The sequence below is a fragment of the Coturnix japonica genome, chromosome 20, assembly GCF_001577835.2.
Source record: "Coturnix japonica isolate 7356 chromosome 20, Coturnix japonica 2.1, whole genome shotgun sequence".
In the NCBI taxonomy this organism is placed as follows: Eukaryota; Metazoa; Chordata; class Aves; order Galliformes; family Phasianidae; genus Coturnix; species Coturnix japonica.
In genome coordinates this window covers 10372601-10392474 of record NC_029535.1, presented here as the reverse complement: position 1 = coordinate 10392474, position 19874 = coordinate 10372601, and the positions used below count along the sequence as shown (strand labels likewise).

Here is a 19874-nt window from a genome sequence, read left to right as displayed (position 1 = left end):
CTGCTTTTGACATCAAGTTACCAGGGGGAAAATTAATGCTCACAAAGAGTGAAATGGGACAGAGATAGAAGAAAGCTGTTTCGCATGATGCCGGTCTCCTTCTCCCTTGGGTTTCAGAGCACTCCTTCAGATGCATCTGGCAGGAAAACCAGCTCACCTGAGCACCACCATCTCTACGGAGATGTCACACAGCCATTTAGCAGGGCGTGCAAATAAGAAACGCTACCGCTCACTAACAAGTTAATTACACATTAAGCCAAAATCTGAATATAAAAGATATAGAGTGAGGTCTGCCATAGAGAAGACCAGGACTTTGCCACTATGAACACACACTGTGCATGTTCACATCTGCATCTCAAGAAGGTTACAGGTAATAGCAGAGCAGTTATGAAGGGGAGCTCCTTAGGAGACAAGCCAGACAATTTATTTCTTGTATCAGACCTAGGTTAGCATTTAAATAGGGCCTACTGCAGCAATATTTAGCAATGCACAGATGTGGTTTTTGAGTAATGGTTAGTGTTACTTAACTGGTTATACTCACTAATGTAATTGACACCTATTCCATCATCCTTAATACACCCACTTCTTTCTCCGATACCATAAATAGATTAGAAAAGTTTCTGCAGATGGCCATGACCCCATTTGTTTGTGCACTTAGCCATGTATGAATCACTCTTGGCTTGTAGCAGCACTCTGGAATTACTGAAAGATAACTAGTCGGCACAGACACCAATAAATGAATCATGCTTTCCACAAGACCAAACCTTTGGGCTTTTACAGACTCCAATTACAAAGTAAGAAGAAAAGAACAAAGAAATTACTCAGTCTATTTGCACAAAGTCATGCAGAGTTGATTCATAGTTTTGCAGAATTATTACTGACAACCATTTGTAGGGGGTTCCAGTAACAAACCAGCTACTTAACATATTGGGCAGAAGGAAGGGAGGGAAAATGTCCCCAAACCACGTCCTGCATGTCATTCTTGAAAAGTTGCATTGATCCCTGTGCAAGGGCCTCTTTTCACTGCCACTACGTTCCAAGCCTGGGGGTTAAGCAGCTCTCATTCTCCAGGGCTAAGCTGTGTTTGGCTGAGTTGCTTGGGCCAAGTTGGCAAATGTGGGAAATCCTGTTGCACCTGCTGAAGTGCCCACGCCTCATGCCAGCAAAATGCTGCACACAGCTCCTCATCCCCATGTGCGTGAGCAGGGCCGCAGGAATGGATCACAGAGCTGACACGTGCAGAAACACATTTCTAAATGCGCATTCTTGGGTATATACTGCACGGAAAAGATCAGCCAGTCAGCAGTACTCCATTAAAGATATGTGCGAGACTGAATACACTGAACACAAATGTGTGAACCACTTGGAAGGACTGTGGACATCCACCAACACTGACAACTTGTGAGGCGAGTTTCTGAAGATGTGCAAGATAGCTTTATGTAATGCAGCGCCTGTGACAACACCAACACACACCGCAGACAGAACACCCTGCTCTGCACACACTGAGTCCAGTCCTGCACCAGCTGGAAATCTGAAGTCAGCTTACTTGCAGGAGACAGGTGACTCTCCATCAATTACAACCTTAGCAATATTATCCTCCTTGACACGCTCCACGAGCTGTGCTAAGTTATATGGATCCATAGGTGATGCGGGGCATGGTGCCTGCCTGACCCCCACAATAAGCACCAGCACATTGAGTGTCACAACTGCATCTGCAGATCACACGGCCACACAGCCCTGCATCCAGCCCATCAGCATCCTGCCTCAGAAACTGATGCAGAATGATGAGGATGAATCCAGCAGCAGGTTGCTGACATTTTGGACCAGGATGCAGCAGATGAGTATATGCTACGGTCTGTCTCAGGCAGTGCCATACCCTTTGCCCTCTAAGGCCCATCCCTGCAGGCTGACTGCTTGCAGGTGAGTGGTGCAGCCTTTCTGCATGCCAGCTGAGCTTGCTCTGCAGATTGCTGCCAGCCTTGTATATCTCGAGTCAGAGCTCAGGAGAGGATAAAGCCAGCACCACAAGAGCAACTACAAAGCTCTGCATCCACCGGGGAACACTTATCTATTTGTCCTTCACTCATAAGGCCACTGATTCCCCAGCAGAGGGAAGCCCTACTCAAACTGGCTGCAAGAAGGAAAGATGCCACACAAGATTTAAACAAAAACCTCAGGGTGCAGCAGGAGACCACAAGGCTGCATGTGCCACATGGGAACATCAACTTTCAGGTGTAAAAAAACCAAACAATCAGGTATTTGCGATGCTGGGTGGGTGCTCTGCTCAATGTTGCAGGCCATACTGCAGCAGAAATGCTTCTCACATTTCATCAGAAGACTCCCAAAGCTTTGATAATATTTAACATCTCTACTAATTTCCTTTCTGGCGTAATCATGAATGTACCACAGTAGCCAACAGATCTGGGATGAAGTACAAGTTCTCGCTGGCTGCAAAGCAGGCAGGAATCCTGTATGCTCGTACTGTTTTCTCCCACAACATACCTCTGCACAACTGACTTACGACGAGAAAAGAAATGGTGAAACTGTCATTACAAAGAAGCGTTTTAAATGCAGATCAAAGTGCCGCCCTGGAAGCCGTATTCCTGGCCAAACCATCAGAGCTCTCCTGACTCTCAATAGTTCCCCAAATCCTTCCATTTGGACCATGAACTACAGCTGAAATTTATCTGCTCTAAAAAAAAAAGACCAAGACGTCTCAAGTCCTTCCTCCCCCTACCAACCACTTCTCTCCCAACTCCATTTTATATGACTTTCTCATATTGCTCTATCAATTAACTTTCACAAACGGGTTCACGTCTGCGCACACACAGATACTGCCCCAATGCCGCAGCCCATCTCCAACGTTTCCTCCCCAAGTAATGACAAAAAGATCCCACATCAATTCGGCCACACAGACGGGACGAGCGCTGTGTCCAGCATCCCCACTGACACCAATGCCCCCTTTGCTTTATGGCTGCCTGGCAGAGCGTTGACGGCATGAACAAAGTTTCTGCCCAACTGTGGCCCTGCTCATCCCTCCTGCGGGCAGAGATGCACCAGCAGCAGGTGCCCCATGTCAGCACCAAGGGCTGCAGTGACCCAACAGCACAGACCACCCTGCAGGCAGGCAGTGAGGTGCGAGCCAGTCTGTCAACGAAAAGCCACTGCAAATAAATGACCTTTTTTAGCTCACAAGGGTTACCAAATTCTGCCAGATGCCATTACCTGAAACAAGACCAGCAGGGACGACGGCACAGTGAGTTACTCGGGAAAGCAGCTGGGCTGTAATTATGCCTATTAGTGACACCATGTACTTTGGTACTTCCCTTGAAAAGGTCTCCTCGTGTCTACCCATTTATAATTTAGGTTTACAAATTCATTCTCAGGCTGGATTTAACTTGCCACTGACTCTCAGTGCTGGAAAGCTAAAAATGTTAGCACGTTGGGTGCGCAACAGCAAATAAAAACCAATAAGGAGAGAGAACACTCCTCTGTAGGCACTCCTCTCCATCTGCAAAGCAAGCAGCTCATTTATACACTGAGCATCTCGAGGTGTGCCAGACCCCAACAGAGCTCCTGGCTCTGAGGGATGCAGTGTGGGTGCTGTGTGTCACAACTACAGGGTCACCACTGTCACAGCCAGCACTTGCAAACAGCACCGGGTGAAATGACTGCGGGGTTGGGTGAGGGCTGGATAATGTGCTGCCCCTGGTACAGCCTGCAGCCCCCATGCCCTGCTCTGCACCTCCTGCTGGGGCAGCCAGCACTGCGCTGTGCTGGCTCTGGGCACCGCTGCTGTGTGTGCAGTAGGGTCCTGCTGCAATGCCATCCAGGTGTTCACCCAGAAATAATAATAATAATAATAATAATAATAATAATAATAATAATAATAATAATAATAATAATATGGACCGTTTTCCTCCCATTTCCTCCACTACAGTCTTTTCATTCTCCCATTCAGCCCTGATTATAGCAGCAGGATTACATCACTGCTCAAGGGCACCAAACCAAGTCTGGCTTTATGACCCCAGTGCTGCAGGACTGGAGCATGGCCAGCCCCCAGGACAGCGCCCGCCCCCACCCTGCTCCTCGCAGGCACCCCTGGGGATGATGCTGACCTGCACATGGAGCAGCGCTGCCTGCAGGGACACATGGCACGCTACCGGCTTTGGCTGCAGCCAAACTGAGAACCACAACCAGAGCACACTTAGAGAACACTCTACATCTTGCTAAGGCACTCAGCCTCCCTACAGCCTCCTGGAGGAAACATCACAGGAGGGAGGAAAAAAAAAGCGTTACCCACTGCCCTGAGCCAGGCTGTAACTGCTGCTGACACTGTGTCAGGACAGAGACATCGCTGCCAAAACGCAGTCTGAAGTGGTAAGGAGACGTGATCCTCGGTAGAGCCATCAGCACTGTTTGTTACTAAACCTAGGAATGCAAAAACCTCGAAGCCCTCACTCCAGGCAGAGCTCCCACCAGAGCCGCCCAGCACAGCACAGCGGCTCCCAGGCAGCCCCCAGCACAGCCCAGCACCAGCACATCCCCTGCACACCCACACCCAGAGCTGCCCCATTCCTGCACCAAACCTCCCCGGCTCCCCATCTCCCTCAGCAGCTGAACCCCTTTGGGAACATCCCGAGGGGTCTGACGCAGTCCTGGCATGGGTGAGGTCCCCGTGGAGGTGGTGGGATGAGCTCCCTGGCACACACCTCAGTCTGTCACCCACCACACAATGAGTTCTTTACGGACTCTTCCAACACCAGGCTCAGCCCTGACCAATGTCACTCCGCAGAAGCAATTCATTACCATTGCTGTACCTAGTGCTGCCCAGCACCGCTGCGTGGGCTCGGACTCTCCTTCCCAAACCCCTCATCCAGGAGCTCTGCAGGGCACAGCTGCTGCCCGCTGCTCAGGGAGAGCCAGCGAAGAAACATTCTGGGGGCTCAGATATGGGGTTAACCTAATGAGAGAGCTCAATTAGTTTACAGCTCTGCCGCTATCTCAAAGCCTTCCTGCCTGGAAACTTTTGGCTGGGAACTGAGATGGCATCTGATGGGAGCTGCCCAGAGGTCCCCTCAGAGCTGTATTAGAAGAATAAATAGGAACAAGCGACTGGGGGAGGATAAAGCCATAATATGACTTTCTGTGAGAGTGGATTGGGCTCAGCTCTTCCCTCCCCTCCACAGCCAGACTATCAGGTAACAAACAGCTCCTGCAGGACCACCACAGCCCACCCGTGCAACCACGGTGAGCAGCAGCAGAAAGGTAAATGACATTAGTGACAAAGGAGAAGCCCGGGATGGACAGGAGAGCAGCCCCAGCACAAAGCCCAGCCCCAGCAGCTCTGGGCTTTGAGCACAGCGTGGGCAGCGCTGCAGGTCCAGCCCTCAGGACTGCGGGCACTGCATCCCACTAAGCCCATGTCAGAAAATGCAGAAACCAAACCCAAGATACAATCTCTAAGGAGTATGAAATTCAAAGCTGGGGTGGTTGCAACAACAACCTCACGGCAACAGAGTGGGAGAGCAGCTCTGTCTCCAGCAGACACTGCTCGTGTCAGCTCCCAGCGCTGCCACATCCCAGCCCGGTACCGGGCGCAGCCTGAGCCCCGCAGCGCTGCACCCAAGGAACGGTCCTCATTATGTACCCGCCGCTATTGGTATGCACATCCCGCCCGGCCGCTGGAGTCAGGGGAGAAGAATGGTCTATTCAGTCCCGGCAGTGTTAATAAAATCAGGCAAATCCAGCTTAGTTTTGTCTGAACACGAATGAGATTAAATCAAGATTAAACGCACGCAGTACAAAGGGAATGGTTTATGCTAAAATTCAGTGTGAATCCATTTTAACACCCGGCGCGGAGCCGCCCCCAGCTCTCCCGCAGGACGCGGACACCTGAACCCGACGGCGGCGGAACCGGAGACGGCGGAGGCTGCCGGGCAGCGGGCTGAGCACGGACCGCCGGCAATGAGCCCGGTGCCATCAGCCGGCACCGACAGAACCCATTTCCTGCCGGGATGCGCAGCCCTCCCGAGCCTTTGGGCCATTTAGCACCAGCCTCGGTGGATTTAAATCCTAGAGCACCGCGCTGACAGCCCGCCCGGCCCCACCATCTTTCCCTATACAGGAAAACCCCTTCGGTTTTCAGCCCCGGAGCAGCCACCGCGCCTCGCTCCTCGGCAGTGCCATCATCCTGCGCTCCATCTCCGCGAGGCAAAGAGCAACAGAACGGCGGTACCGGGCCAGGCGCTGCGCCTTCCTACTCCGTGCGGGCCGAGCAGCGTCCAGAAGGGACGGGAAAAAAGGGAAAAAGAACCGAAAAAAGCCCCGCAACCACATCGACACCGGGAGATGGGGGAAGGGGGGGGGGCTCCGATCCGCGCGTCCTCACGCCGAGACAGGGGGAGGGCCCCGCGGGGACGGGGGAGCCCCGGGAGAGGGGGGTCGGGGCCGCGGGCACCGCGCGGGGGAGGCGGAGCGGAGCAGAGCGGAGCAGAGCGCACCTTCGGCAGCGGCCCCGCCGAGACACCAACACGCGTGGGGAGCAAACAGCGGCCACAGCCCCGGGAAGTTCCCCGGCCCCGCTCCCACCGCCCGCTCCCACCCGCACACCCAGCGCAGCCGGCACCGCACGCCCAGCCCCGTAGGGCCGCAGGACGGTACTTACTGATCTCCATGCTCTGGAACAAAGACCTTTTGCAGTTGCATGTGCAGGACACATTGGGCTGAATAGCGACGGCCGTGCTGTTCAGACCCATTAAGTTATACATTTAAAAAAAAAAAAAAAAAAAAGGAAAAAATAAAAAATAAAAAGGAGGCGACGGCGACTCACACACACTCACACTCACTCACACACACACACTAACACACACACATACAAAAAGCACTTCAGGGCCGCCGAGCGCTCCCCGGGCAGCAGCACATAAAGCCGGGGCTCCTCCTCGGCGCGGGGGGGGGCGGGGGAGGGCAATGCAGCTGCGATTAAAAATTGGAAATCACAACGGCAGCGCAGCGCAGCGCAGCGCCCCCCGCAGCGCCTCCTGCCCAAGGCGCTTCTGCCCGGCTCGGCTCCGCCCGGCTCGGCTCCGCGCCCCCTCCGGCCCGGCCGGCGCAGTGCTGGGCCCGACCCGCGGCAGCCCCTCACTTTTGTGGGGCTCGGCGGAGCGGCACATCGCTGCACATCGCGGCCCGCCCGCTCCCCGTTCCCCGTTCTCCGCTCTCCGCCCCCCGCGCTCATTCACGGCCACGGGGACGCGGCCGCGCGTCTCCGCCAGCCGCGGGCGGGCCCCGTTGACGTCAGCGCCAGACGGGGACTGCCCCGAGTCCTCGAGCCGCCGCCGTCGGGGGGGATGGGGGGAATGGAAGGGGGGGATGCGGGGAGGGCACGGACGAAGGGGGGGGGGGCACCGAGTGCCGCGATCCGAAGGGAATGAAGGGGGAAGGACGCAGCGCGGGGCTCCGGATCTCAACCCATAGTTCTGAATCCCTTGGTTTTTATTTTATTTTATTTTATTTTAATTAATTATTTTTGCTCCAGAGCGATCGCTTTATAATGGAGCAGCCCTGTCTGCTTTTAAAAAGGGAAATACTCCATCTGCTTCCCCGGGGGCAACACGTGCCGGGGGTCAGCACGGACAGCACTGATGTTCTTATCCCACAAAGGGACCCGGCGTTGTGAGCACCGCAGAGGTCACGCTCAGAAGCTCCACCCGGTACCAACCCAAACTAGGTCGATTTTCCCGTGGTGGTTTCCAAACCCTCGGTAACGATGTGCACTTTGCAATGCCTCGTCCTGCACCATGGAGCTGCCTGGGGATATTGCTGGGTGCTGCCAGACCGAGCTGCCCCTCTGTGCCACCCGCAGTCACCATCCTGCAGAGCACTGGGACGCTGTGCCTGGTGGGAGCTGCACTGCTCAGCTCCAGGTGTGTGTGTGTGTGCCCACTGCCACCATTGCTCCAACAGAGACAATGTTGTGTGTTCAAAGCCTTTGGCAGCTGAATATTAGAGACCCGATCCCAATGGGCTTCACCTGGTGGCCCCAAAAGGTGCCTGTGAGCTCAGCCACTGCCTGCAGCTGGCAGCATACGAGCACAGGGCATGGTGACAGTGTGGTGCCAGCCCTGCAGTGCCAGCCCCCCATCTGGGGACACAATCCATGCAGCCCCACAGCTTGCAGGGCTCTGCAGGAGTAAGGCTGCATGGGAGGAAGGCTCTGGTTGCAGACACAGGCTGCTGCAAGTCCGCACATCGCCCTCACCTTGCAGGAGACAAAGCAGAACGGTCTGCAAGTCGATGCTGGCCTACAAACACCCCAGTTCCCACTATCCTGACTGCATCGGAACCACTCATGTGGCTTTACAACAGTCAGCATTTTTCCACCGTGATTTAAGAACAAATAATTAAAGTCATCCTAGATGGGCTGGTCAAATCAGTGTACCTCAGCTAACTGCAGTAACACCTCCCTGCCCCCCACAGTGCTCAGGGCAGAACCACACACTGCAGTGCTCTGCATTCTGACCCCTGTGCTCCATCCCAGCTGAGCTCAGGCTCCTTGGACAACCTGCACAGCACACAGTGATGCTGTCTGGTCCATGGGGCCAACTGCACTGTCTCCAGGCCTGCAGGCAGTCACTGCTCACACAGTCATGCTTCAGTCTTTGCTTTCATTCGTCATGGCAGCACTTCAGCATAACAGATTGCAGTGACCCTGCATCATCATTGCAGTGCTATGCCAGGGCAGACTGATAACCATAACTGGAAAGAGAGGGCCATAATGGACACAATCCTAAGAGTCAAACCATCTCCGCAGAGTGGCTGAGGAGATCTAAAGAAACACAAAGACAGCTCCCCAAAGGTTTGTTAACCAATCAGCTGCCATGGAGGGGATGGAATATCTCAGCATTACTCTTTGGATTAATATTAAATAGATACACACCAACGCAACAGGGCAATAGTTACCATGGTGAATAATTTTATATAATTCCCCATTTATTTCTAACAGTCCATGGTTCCCTCTTTCTGGTGACCAACCTCTTCATTTAGGTTTATAAACTGTTTGGGACAAGGCACTGCAGTGCTCTCCCTGGCAGCAATACTGAGATCTGTGCAGAGAACAGTGCTGGGCAGGGATGGTGCCCGGCAGCCCCTCGCTTCCCTCTGCAAGTTTGCACAGATTGCTCTCATGTACGATTTAAAGCCCAGCAGCCATTCAGAATTCACTCCTCGGCAGATGAGCCCTCATTGTTGTCTGGAACATCAGACACATCTTCCTTCTCAGAGTTCATCCTCTGCAGTTAAGTGTTGAGAACCACCACAATCAAAGCTTTCACCTCTGCAGTGCTCAGCCGAGTCTCTGCTAATGAATTGTGGCTATGAATGGTGGCTCTGCTGCTCCCGTCCTGTGCCCTATGGAGTCCAACTGCTTCCACACAGCACCACCCATGACCCAAACCCTCTGCCCATGAGTGCTGCCCCGACACTCCCATAGCTCCATGCCTGTTAGTGTCACCATAGATCAGAGCTCAGTGCAGAGCAGCACAGGATGCTTCTACCCCAGCAGTGCCCACGGGAGCACAGCCCCGCTCCAGCTCCAACCCCAATCACCCTCACGGTTCCCCAGATAAACGCGTTTTATTTTCTTGCACTGAAAACCAAAACCAGCAAAACCAGGCAGGGAATTTTGGGTGGTTTTATGGGGGGCCGGGACCCCACGATCCCTGCAGGCCCCTTTTGACCCGGGGTATCTCGGCCTTATGCACGTGAAATAAAGCAGCGCTGTGCCCTCGCACTGTTCTCGGCCCCCGTCGGGCCCCTATAACCACAGTCCCCCCTGGTCGCAGTCGGTGCCGCGGTCCCTTTAAGGCCCCCAGACGGGGCGGGGGCGGCCCCAGACGGCGCCCGATGTCACGAGTGGGGCGTTCCCTCGCCCTCCGCATGTCAACGACGCGAGAGATCGGCCAATCACGAGTGGGAAACCCGGCCGTCGGGCTGCGGACAGTCAATGGGAGGAAGGAGGCGGAGCACGGCCGGCCATGTGGGCTTTCCGTCCACGTGGGGCGGGGCCGTGACCGCGCGGTGACCCGGTACCGTCACAAAGGAGCGGAGCGAGACGATGGAGGGGACGGAGCGACGGGGAGAGACGGCGGGGGGGTGCGGGAGGGGCCGAACCGAACCGAGCCGAGCCGAGCCGAGCCGTACGGAGCCGAGCTGAGCTGTACAGAGCCGTACAGAGCCGTACGGAGCTGAGCCGTACGGAGCCGCTTTGGGGCTGATCCGCTCAGCTCGGAGCGCAGCACCAGAGCGACGGGAACACAAACAAACGGGCGGACGAGCAGAGAGGGAGGATCGTGGAACGCAGACGCTCCCATCGATGCCGTTTCCGTCCCTTTATTTACTCAGCTGCTGCGGTGACTTCAGCCCCGACGGGCCGATAGCCCCATCCGTCCGTCCGTCCGTCCGTCCCTGCGTGACGGTGCAGCGCTCCGTGCGGCTCCACCTGCGGGCTGTGCTGCCCCTCGGTTGTGCGGGGCCGCGTATCGCCCCTCCCTGACGTGAACCGCAGCCCCCCCCACCCCCCACACCCCGCAGCACCGGGCGCTGCTGCGGTCCCTGCCGGCCCGAGGGGATCTCATCATCCGAACGAAACGAGTTCTAATGTCAGTTAAACCCAAAGCGTTCTGCTGCTGCTGATCTTCTCCTGCTGGATTTGCGCAGCTCATCCATCGCCGGTGTTACCAAGGAAACCGATGCGCCCTGTTCTCACCGAACCATATCTCACTATTAAAACAATTATAAACTTAATGTGGGTTCCCTTCCTTGCTCCCTCCTTTTGGTATTATCACAGGTGTTTTAATTAAAAGCACGATAGCAACAAGTATTTTACACATACATAGGCTATGCCGTAAGTTACCTAAAAGAAGCTTGACTCCAGAGTATGATAACTGGGAATCACATCTACTTCCACAGCTGCATAAAAACAAGTGAGCGGGACTTGTGTTGAGCTAGTGACAACCATTGGTCCCAAAGGCTGTTAGAGCTCAGGGTGCTGCTGAGACTGCGGCACTGCTGTGTTCCAATGCAGCCAACAGCCCCGGTTGTAGCTGGGCTGGCAGTGCAGGCCGGGAGCTCTGCAGCCTGCTGCCCTCTGTGTCCTGCAGCTGAAAGCCAAAGCCAACCAGCAGCTCACACACTGTGCCCTGAGGGCTGTGGGACACAGCAGGGCCAGGCCTGGCAGCCTTCACCCTCTGTGGGGTGTTTGTAGGGAGTCCCTACAAACAAATTTGAGCCCCAGGGACTAATGCCAGGGAACTTAAAGCCTCGAAGCACACACAGAGCTTGTGCTCTTTGTGCTCAATGCATTTTGCTGGTTTGATCTGAAGAGGCAGCACACGGATCCAGGCACGGGGCTGCTGAGGAGAGGGATCTGCAGGTCAAGAGGCTCCTGAAAAGAGGAAGCCGGCTCTGAGCAGAAGTGAATGCCACCAGGAAGGCAGCAAACACAGCCCTGCTCTTTGTTTCCCTGCATTGTGCTCTGCCTGCCGCGCTGACTGTGCTGCTCTGTTCCCTTGTGCACAGCTCCACTCCTGTGACGAGGGACTGAGCAGGGAGGAAGGAGCAGTCGGCACGAAGACGTTTCATCTGCATCCAGGAGCTAAATCCATCCCCAGCTGGTGTGCTGCCCCGATTCTCTAAGGAGCAGAAGGGAAACATGGCCCGGGTGGCTTCCTCTGCCATTGTCTGAGGGGTGGCAGAGGGCAGGGGACAGGACAGCGTGTCTGGGGACAGTGTCTGGGGCACTTCCAGCTCACCCCGTGCCCGGCAGGGCTGACTTTGCAAAGCTCCCTCCGAGGGGATCCAGAGCAATGAGCGTTGCTCACTGCTGTGTGCACCCCTCAGGGCAGTGTGTGTTGCTGTGTGTGTTGCTGTGTGTGTTGCTGTGTGTGTTGCTGTGTGCTCCTCACAAACACAGTTTTCTGTGAAAAAACCTCCAGCTTTGCTTGTATCCCATCCCACACAGAAGGTGATACCCCCCCCATTCATGCACACTTCCCACCGCTCTCACACACAGCACTGTACAAGCAAAGAAAGCATACGGCACGTCGGCACTCAGAAATGCCCCTTCCTCCAGTGGGTCAGGGTGACTTGGGGTGATTCGGGAGGGTTTTTCCCCCCTTGTTCCAGAAGAGGCTGGAAAATTACTTTCCACCATCTGCCCTGCCAGAGCCGGGAAATATTTGGAATACATTCCATTCTCCTAATGAACACGCAGCAGCAGGGGTGCAGCAAATAAGAGAGAAAATCTTTCTAATGAACAACAAATGAACTAGAAATCAGATCTGCATAGCTTCGGCTTTTGTTGCTTATAGCTTTGGGGTGATTCATGGAGACAAAAATCAATGGACGTGTTGTAGACCCAGGCCTGGCACGGCGTGCAGGTCTTGCCGTGACCCAAGCCGTGTTTGTTTTGGGTACAAACACCGACTCTTGCTGGCTTCCTTCTCATTTAATTGAACAGAAGCGGGGGAAGAATTTCTTAAGTATGATTCCTACAAGTCTTGTTAACGCTCTTCAAAATGTGTTGAATTTATAGGATACTGTCAAATGCATATTAGTATTCATGACAAATCACATTGCTTCCAACTGGGATAGAGCTGTGTCGTGCTCTTTTGTTTAAAAAAGAAAACAAGATGATGTGCTCAAAGTGAAGGAAGTGGTGGGCTTTTCTCAGAGAAAGGACCCCAAATTCTTCTTGATCCGTGCTGAGTGTGGCCAGAGGTGAATTTCCGGATCCTCCACAGCAGAAATTAAGGGTTTCTCTCAAGCACTGTGTGTGCCATTATGAATATGCAATTAGCTGTTCCTCTTTTCAGAGCTCTGCCTGCTGCAAACCATCTAGACATAAGCAAGTTTCCACACAATGTTTTTGGTGTCAGCTCCAGCCTCAGATGCTGTGTGAAGCAGTGACCCATATCAGCTGGCCCCAGTGCAGAGGCATTACTAAAGCTGTAACCCACCAGCAAAACCTTTGTTTGGATCCTGGGACTTTTCCACATGCTTCCTTACTGATGTACCAGTCCAGAAGCTCAAGCCCAAAATGCTCAAGAAGTGACAAGTGTCACCAAAGAGCTCAAGCCACCACCCCTGCAGCAGCAGCAGCATCTCAGCCGGTCCCTGAGACGAAGAGCTATTAGAGCACAGGAGCTGCTGCCAGCCCACATTGAATGCCAGCAGAGCAGGCGCAGCAGGCCAAGAGCAGCACTCCCCATCCATGTCGCTTTGGGTGCTAGCACAGGGATGTCCAACAGATGTTCTCTTAGGAGATACTACAATCACTGTCTACACTGCCCTGACATCCTGCATGGGCACTGCACACTCCTGGCTCCAAGAACACTGAGTTCCTCATGGGAAACATCACCACCAGCTGAGACAGGGGGCTATTTCAACAAGAAACAACCACCTCACCCTGCCCTCACAGGTGTCTGAAAGTGCAGAGCCCAGAGATACACATAGAGCAGCCCAGTGTGCAGCTGTGGAGAGGTGATGGGCAGACACGCTTTGTTCTACAGACAGGGCAGTCCCTGCTGTGCCCTAAGCAGCCCTGGTGCCCTGTGGGCTGGCTGCAGGAGGGTAGGACAGGAGGTGTACGCCAGCTGTCCTCTGTGCACCTGCCATTTCACCTGGCTATGTGCTGAGCTGCCGATTTTCTGCTGCGTGCATTCCCTGACACTGCAATTCCTTCAAACATCAAACCTGCAGGAAAGCCAGCAGGGCTCTCCTGTAAGAGCATCGTGGTGAGGCCTCTTTATTTAATGCCATCTTCTGCATACCTGCTTGCCTTCCTCACCTTAATTCCTTCTAGATTCCCCCAGTGGAAAAAGGAGCTGCATTCAGCATCAAACACACCCTGATGGCTGCTCTGTCCCCCCCCCTGCTCCAGGTCTGTCACACTGGTGTATGTGTTACAAGGGGGAAAAAAAAATGAAAGAAAAAGAGACAGAACGTTCCTACAAAAAGCAGTTTCTTGGCTGGCCGCTTTTTTTCTACTCCCCTCAATATGGCAGGAGATATTTCTGTCTGAACAAACCCTCCCAACCCATCCAGCTCTCCCCATTCTGCACCGCAGTCGTGCTGTTTGTATCAGTCTGTTGCTGTGAAAATTAATGTGACAACACAGAACGCAGCATAATGACTGAAGGTGTGTGAAACAGACCCGGAGAACTGAGCAGTGACTTCAAATGCAAGGTATTTCCTCCTTCCCCTCTCTCTCATCCTACAAGCTGCCGCAGCTCTGAAAATGGGACAGTTTTCAAATAGGCTATATTTGCAGAGCAAAAATGGATGCTATTTTTATTGCAAATTAGCAGATTTTTTAGCAGATTCAACCTCATTTGCAAGTGAAAATGACTCTACTTACCATGCAGATATAGGTCTCATGTTGGAAACTCATGGAAATTCATGTTTTGAACATACTTACAGAAGAAAAAAATAGACCCTGCCTTTATTTCTGGCTGAGCCTCGCTCTGCTGAAGAAGCACCGGTGGGGCAGTGAGTAACACTGCTCTGCTGCGTGGCATGAGTGAGAGCAGGGGATCCTCAAGCAGTTCTGTATGGACTCCAGGGGGCTGCTGGGCTTTAAGAGTCTGCAGAGATGGGAAAGGGCGGATGCTGATGGCAGACGGAAACCTGCAATCCGGGGATCCACGGGGATCCACATTCCCCCTGGAAATATTGGACTGTTCTGCGAGCTGGAGAGGACTGACATCTGACTGTGCTAACAGGGCTAGAGAGGGTTGTTGAGGGAATCAGAACACTCCATGGAAGTGTTACGGAATCAAAAGCTGCTCAGGCTTTTGTCTCAAAGTAAGACATTGGAGCAAAAAGTCAGCCTGCAACTAAGGAAATTAAAAAGAAATACTCTTCATTTTAATATGGGCATTGCAAGGGGAAAGCAAAAAGCAAGCAGCAGGCAGAGAGAGCAGGGATCTGCTTCTGAGAAGTGGGACATCATGCCAGGAGTGCCATTCCTACCTGCTGGATTTGCATATGCATTCCTGGAACCCGGAGCCATCCTGCAGGTGTGAACCTGTTTGTACTCCTCCCAGCAGAGCTCAATGGAGGGAAACCAGTGGTGCAGGTACTCAGGTATGCTCACCAATGCTGTGGGCAGACGCCAGTTTGGCAGTTACCTGCTGCACATGAAGGAGCAGGAGGTGCGTGCCAGCCCTGCTGCCGGGCTGAAAGGGCTGAGCTCAGCCCTTCTTTTTCCCTGTCCCATCCCTATGTATTCTGGGGGCATACAGCTCCCAGTTTATCTTGTCCATTACAAGGCACAGATCACATTCCTGAACACACTAGTTGCTCCAGGCTTTGATATTTTCATCACAAGCAAATCTGAAATGGGACACAACATTTTTAGAGCACCTATGTTCGTGTTGCAAAAACAGCCAGATACCCACTATTCAAAGTTAAAGGGCTTTGATTGTTCCTAAACAGGGCCTCAGACAGCACTCCACACTGCTGCACCCCTCCTGCCCACACACCCCCCCAGTTCAACACCTGTCCCATGCAGAGACCACATCCCATGGCAGTGATGGCACTGCGGGTCAGCACACAGCAGGGTGGGCTTTGTCACTGCAACAGTGAGGCCAAGGAGGTTGTGGATGCCCCATCCCTGCAGGCATTCAAGGCCAGGCTGGATGTGGCTCTGGGCATCCTGGTCTGGTGGCTGGCAACCCTCTACATAGCAGGGGGTTGGAACTGGATAAGCATTATAGTCCTTTTCAACCCAGGCAGTTCTATGATTCTATTATTATATGATTCTATGATTCCATGAACAACAGCAGCATCTCAGAAGACTCCAGGCCACCCTTCTCAGTTCAGTTTTACCACTCCTATTTTCCTTAACAGAGGTTCAGAGAATATGATTTCATAGCGCTGACAAACAGACCCGGCTGTTCTTTCTTGAGCACGAGGCTTTGTATAGTTTGTAGCAAGCATGAATTATTGCCTCCATCCAAACAAGTGAACATCTGTATCCCATTTTCATTGGCACCGCGAGGTACCTGGCGCAGCCCCAGAGCGCAGTGTTTAGCTACAAGGGTTTAAAATATGCAGTAATTTGCTGTTGTGTTATCTAATGGTATTCTCTGCTTTGGGAAAAAAATAAAATAATATTTTATCAGCGAAGTCCTCCCACCGTCTATTTGCCTTGCTCTAATACACAGTGAAATGAATCAAGGCAAACAGCACTGAAAGCCTCATTTGTTTTCCCTCCTGAACAGCAATGCTCAGGAAGCTGAGCTGTGTGCTGTGGGGTTGGGATGCTGTGCCCCCCCAGTCCGCAGGGCAGGGCTGCAGGGAGCAGAGTGTTCTGTGCATACAGGGACACTCCTGAGCTGGCTCTGGGAGCGATGCTCAGGGATGTGGCAGTGCTGAGCTGTTTTTTCTCTGCTGATGGCTTCAGCTCTCAAGTTTGGCTCTCAAGTAACAGTTACAACGGTAGGGAAATTCCTGCTATTAGATGTCCACAAACTGTCCAATTAGAAACAAACTCACAAATATCAGCAAAAAGTATGCTGAGATGCAGCAACAGGAATTACAGAAGTAAAGAAGGCTGCATCCCCAAAGAGAAGCACTGTTAAATCAGTGCAGGTGTCACTGCCCTGGAAACACTCTCATCTCAGGGCATGGGGGGCTTGGGATGTGGCTTCAGGAGAACGATCGAATGCCATCACTACAGAAGCTATCCCCAAATACCTGAAATAACTCCAGTTGCTCCTTTATCCAACACTGGCTATTTCCTTGTTGGGGGTGAGGTCTCCTCCCCATAGCACAGATCCCCCAGGAATGGCTGTGGAGGATTCCCCGCTCTGAGCTCAGCTCTCAGCTGACGCCTGCCTGCCCCAGCGCTCCCATCCCCAGAGCATCACTGGGGAAGGAATGCCACTTGCTTAAACGTGATAGACTATTGCTGCAGGCAGGAGTAACTTGTGCTGTCAGTGTTCAATTAGCACCAAGTTAAACTAAATGTCTTGTGAATATTTCATAACGATCTGCCAGCATCGTATCTGAACTCTCTGGCTTTTACCAAGCCATTTCCCTTCGGAAGTGACACAGTGTGGAATTAAAGGATGATGAGCCAACCTCGCTTGTTTGAGTGTCTGTTCAGAATCGCGCTATATAATAAAAAAAGTAACAATTAAAAACTGGCACAAAATGTCCCAGCAGCAGCAGCCTCTGAGGCTTATGCTCTGAAAATAAACTCTCACCTTGTTTAAAGGAAGCTTATATGGAAAACAGCTTTTCCTTTCCTGACTGTAAGTTTATGGTAGCCTTCCCCATTTACTTAGTGATAGTGAGCCATAGCAAGGCTGCAGTGACCATAGGCACTAAGCTGGTTCCCTTCCCAATACAAAATGTCCCATGGCTAGTTTCACCTAGCAACACTGTACCTCATCTCTAGCCTCATCTCTGCTGGATTTTACAGCAAAATAGTACAAATTAGGTAACTGCCCATAAAGAAAATACAAGTCACACCTATTTGGCAATGAAGGCTTAATAGGAGAGCCCACGTGGGAGCTATTCTATGGCAGCAGCTGAATTGATTGAACAGATAAAAGGTACCTGCACAGGCAGGATGTGCGCCTTGCCATGTTAAGAATAGAACTTTAGTACATAACATGTATAGATTCACACCAACATTTCACCTCTGGCCTCCCTCCCCCAGCACACTGCCATGCACGCATTGCCGTGAGCACTGTGCTGCTGGGGGCAGCAGGGGATCCCACTGCTGACGTGCTGCTGTGGTTTGCTTAGCAGAACTGGAGAGCTACAGCACTAACTGCTATGGATCCAGATGTAACACAAACAGCAAAGCAAACCCAAGTGTGGCTGGGCTGGAATATTAATGCCTTCCTCCAAGGGCAATGGAAATAGGGATGAGCCCGTGGTACACAGACACAGGAGGGATTTTGCCAGGGACAGGCAGCCTCAATTAACAGCAGAATGCCCCAACCCTGCTCCATAGAAATACTGACACTGGCTCTCCCCAAATGGCTGAACCAATCTACTGAGAGCAGTGATGGCATCCTTCCAGCAGATGGGACTGGGGTTTTTGACCCAGCCCCCTGTCTGAGCGCCAGCATCTGTAACACAACCCAGGAGGCCTTTATGGCTCCAAAGCGGAGCCATGTGGGACCGCTTCCATTTTCTGTTTGACAGCCACAAAGAAAGGGAATGCTACTGAAGTCATAGAATAGATTTGCCCGACTCTGTGTTCAGCTGTGTAATAGTTGCCAGAGTAAATCCAAGGATGTGCTTTAGAGTGCCAAAGTATATTAGTAACGCTCATCTATGAAAATAATGATTATAGGAAAGGGATTTGTTTGTACGCCTTAAAGAGAAAACACAATTCATCCCATCTTTGGCTGGAAAAGAAGAAACTCCCATACAAACAGAACCTCGCTCCTGGAGTTCGGAGCTGAACAGAAGGGGTTGGACCCTCTGACCCACCCAGCCCCATGGGCTTCAGCTGCTTGTCAGAAACAATCAGGAGGCTGCACAAATAGTATTTCTAACTTGATTAATAACGATGTTCCTCTTCACCACTGCGCTGCTGCTGTTTTGTTGTCCTTGATAACCAAAGGGTGGTGGCTGACGCTGTGTCCTTGCCACCAGGCTTTGTTTAAGCCCTCAGGAGTGAAAAATCTAAGGGAAGGGTCCCAGGGGGATGGGGACAGGATGGATGATGCTGCAGCTTTACAAGAACAAGTAGCACAGGTGGAACTGCTCTCACAGACACTGAGATGGGGCAGGATGGTGAAGGAAGGGAGTCCTGCTTGCTGCCCAAAGAGCTGCCCTGCAGTGGGGCCGAGCCCCACACTCAGCACTGGGTCACCCTGCAGCTCAGTGGGCTGAAATGAATTCCTGCCTGTGCTCACCTGGCACCTCCAGGCATCCGTGGGATGCTTTATTGCATTCGTGTTGTCAAATGGTGACATTTCTGAGTGTAAGTCGTAGGGTTGTTGTTAATGCCAATTTAATGGCGCTAAAATGATTAAATATGGCAGGCTTTTAAATAATAAGGTACATAAAAGGTGTTAATAACCTCTTAAGTGCTTTAATAATATTCTGTGCTATCATAAAATGTTAGTAATTGGGCCTCTTAACTTTCATCTGCCATAAAGTAATGAAAGGAAAAAAAATCTCTACAGAGGTGCTGAATGGCTGAAAATTTTGCTCAAATAAAAGAAAAAAAAGGGGGGGGGGGAACAATGGTAAAACTGAGGCCTAATTGTTAAAAAAAGAAGAAGAAGGAATTAACTGGAAAGCCCAACGGAACGTGCATTTTAATATCATGCAAACTGTTAGCGTTTGGTACTGCAAGAACAAAGGATACGGAGGAAGGCGCGATGGTTCACCACAAAGCCCAACACGGGGGGCTGCCAAACTGAAGGAAGGCAAAGGTGTGAGGAGGCAAAGCAGAACAGGTGCTTTGAGAGGAGAGTGGAAGTGGGACTCATAGGGATAGCTGGGCAGCACACTGAGCCATGGCAGCCTACTTGTGCCATGCACAGAGCACTGGGGCACCAGCAGCCTCTTGGGAAGGCAGGCACAGAGCAGGAGCCAGCCCACGTCAGCATGGCCACCAATGGCTCCACAGGAATAGCAATAGGAAATGGCAGTGCCCATAGGCATTGAAAAAATTACAATGAGCAAATCGATTTTGAGTAGTCTAAATTTGCTTGGAGATAAATCAGGAACAGAACAAATGCTCTATCTAACAGAGAAATGATTCACCAAGTACAGTGTTCCTAGATCCATGCAGAAGGCTCTTGGCTGCTGTGAATGCTGGCTCCTTTTTTTTATTGGCT

At 52.2% G+C, this 19874-nt stretch overlaps 1 protein-coding gene across 2 annotated transcripts in view; it reads right to left on the bottom strand.

Annotated features, from left to right (window-relative positions):
- The window catches only part of PMEPA1 (prostate transmembrane protein, androgen induced 1), a 29351-nt gene extending 22077 nt beyond the window's left edge, over nt 1-7274 (bottom strand). The window contains exon 1 of one of the 2 annotated variants that reach the window (XM_015882069.2): nt 6668-7274. In XM_015882069.2, the coding sequence (XP_015737555.1) occupies nt 6668-6770 (103 nt within the window). In that variant the 5' untranslated portion in view covers nt 6771-7274. The remainder of the gene's footprint in view (nt 1-6667) is intronic. The other variant, XM_015882070.2, reaches the window with a different exon arrangement.
- Nucleotides 7275-19874: the final 12600 nt, after the last annotated feature.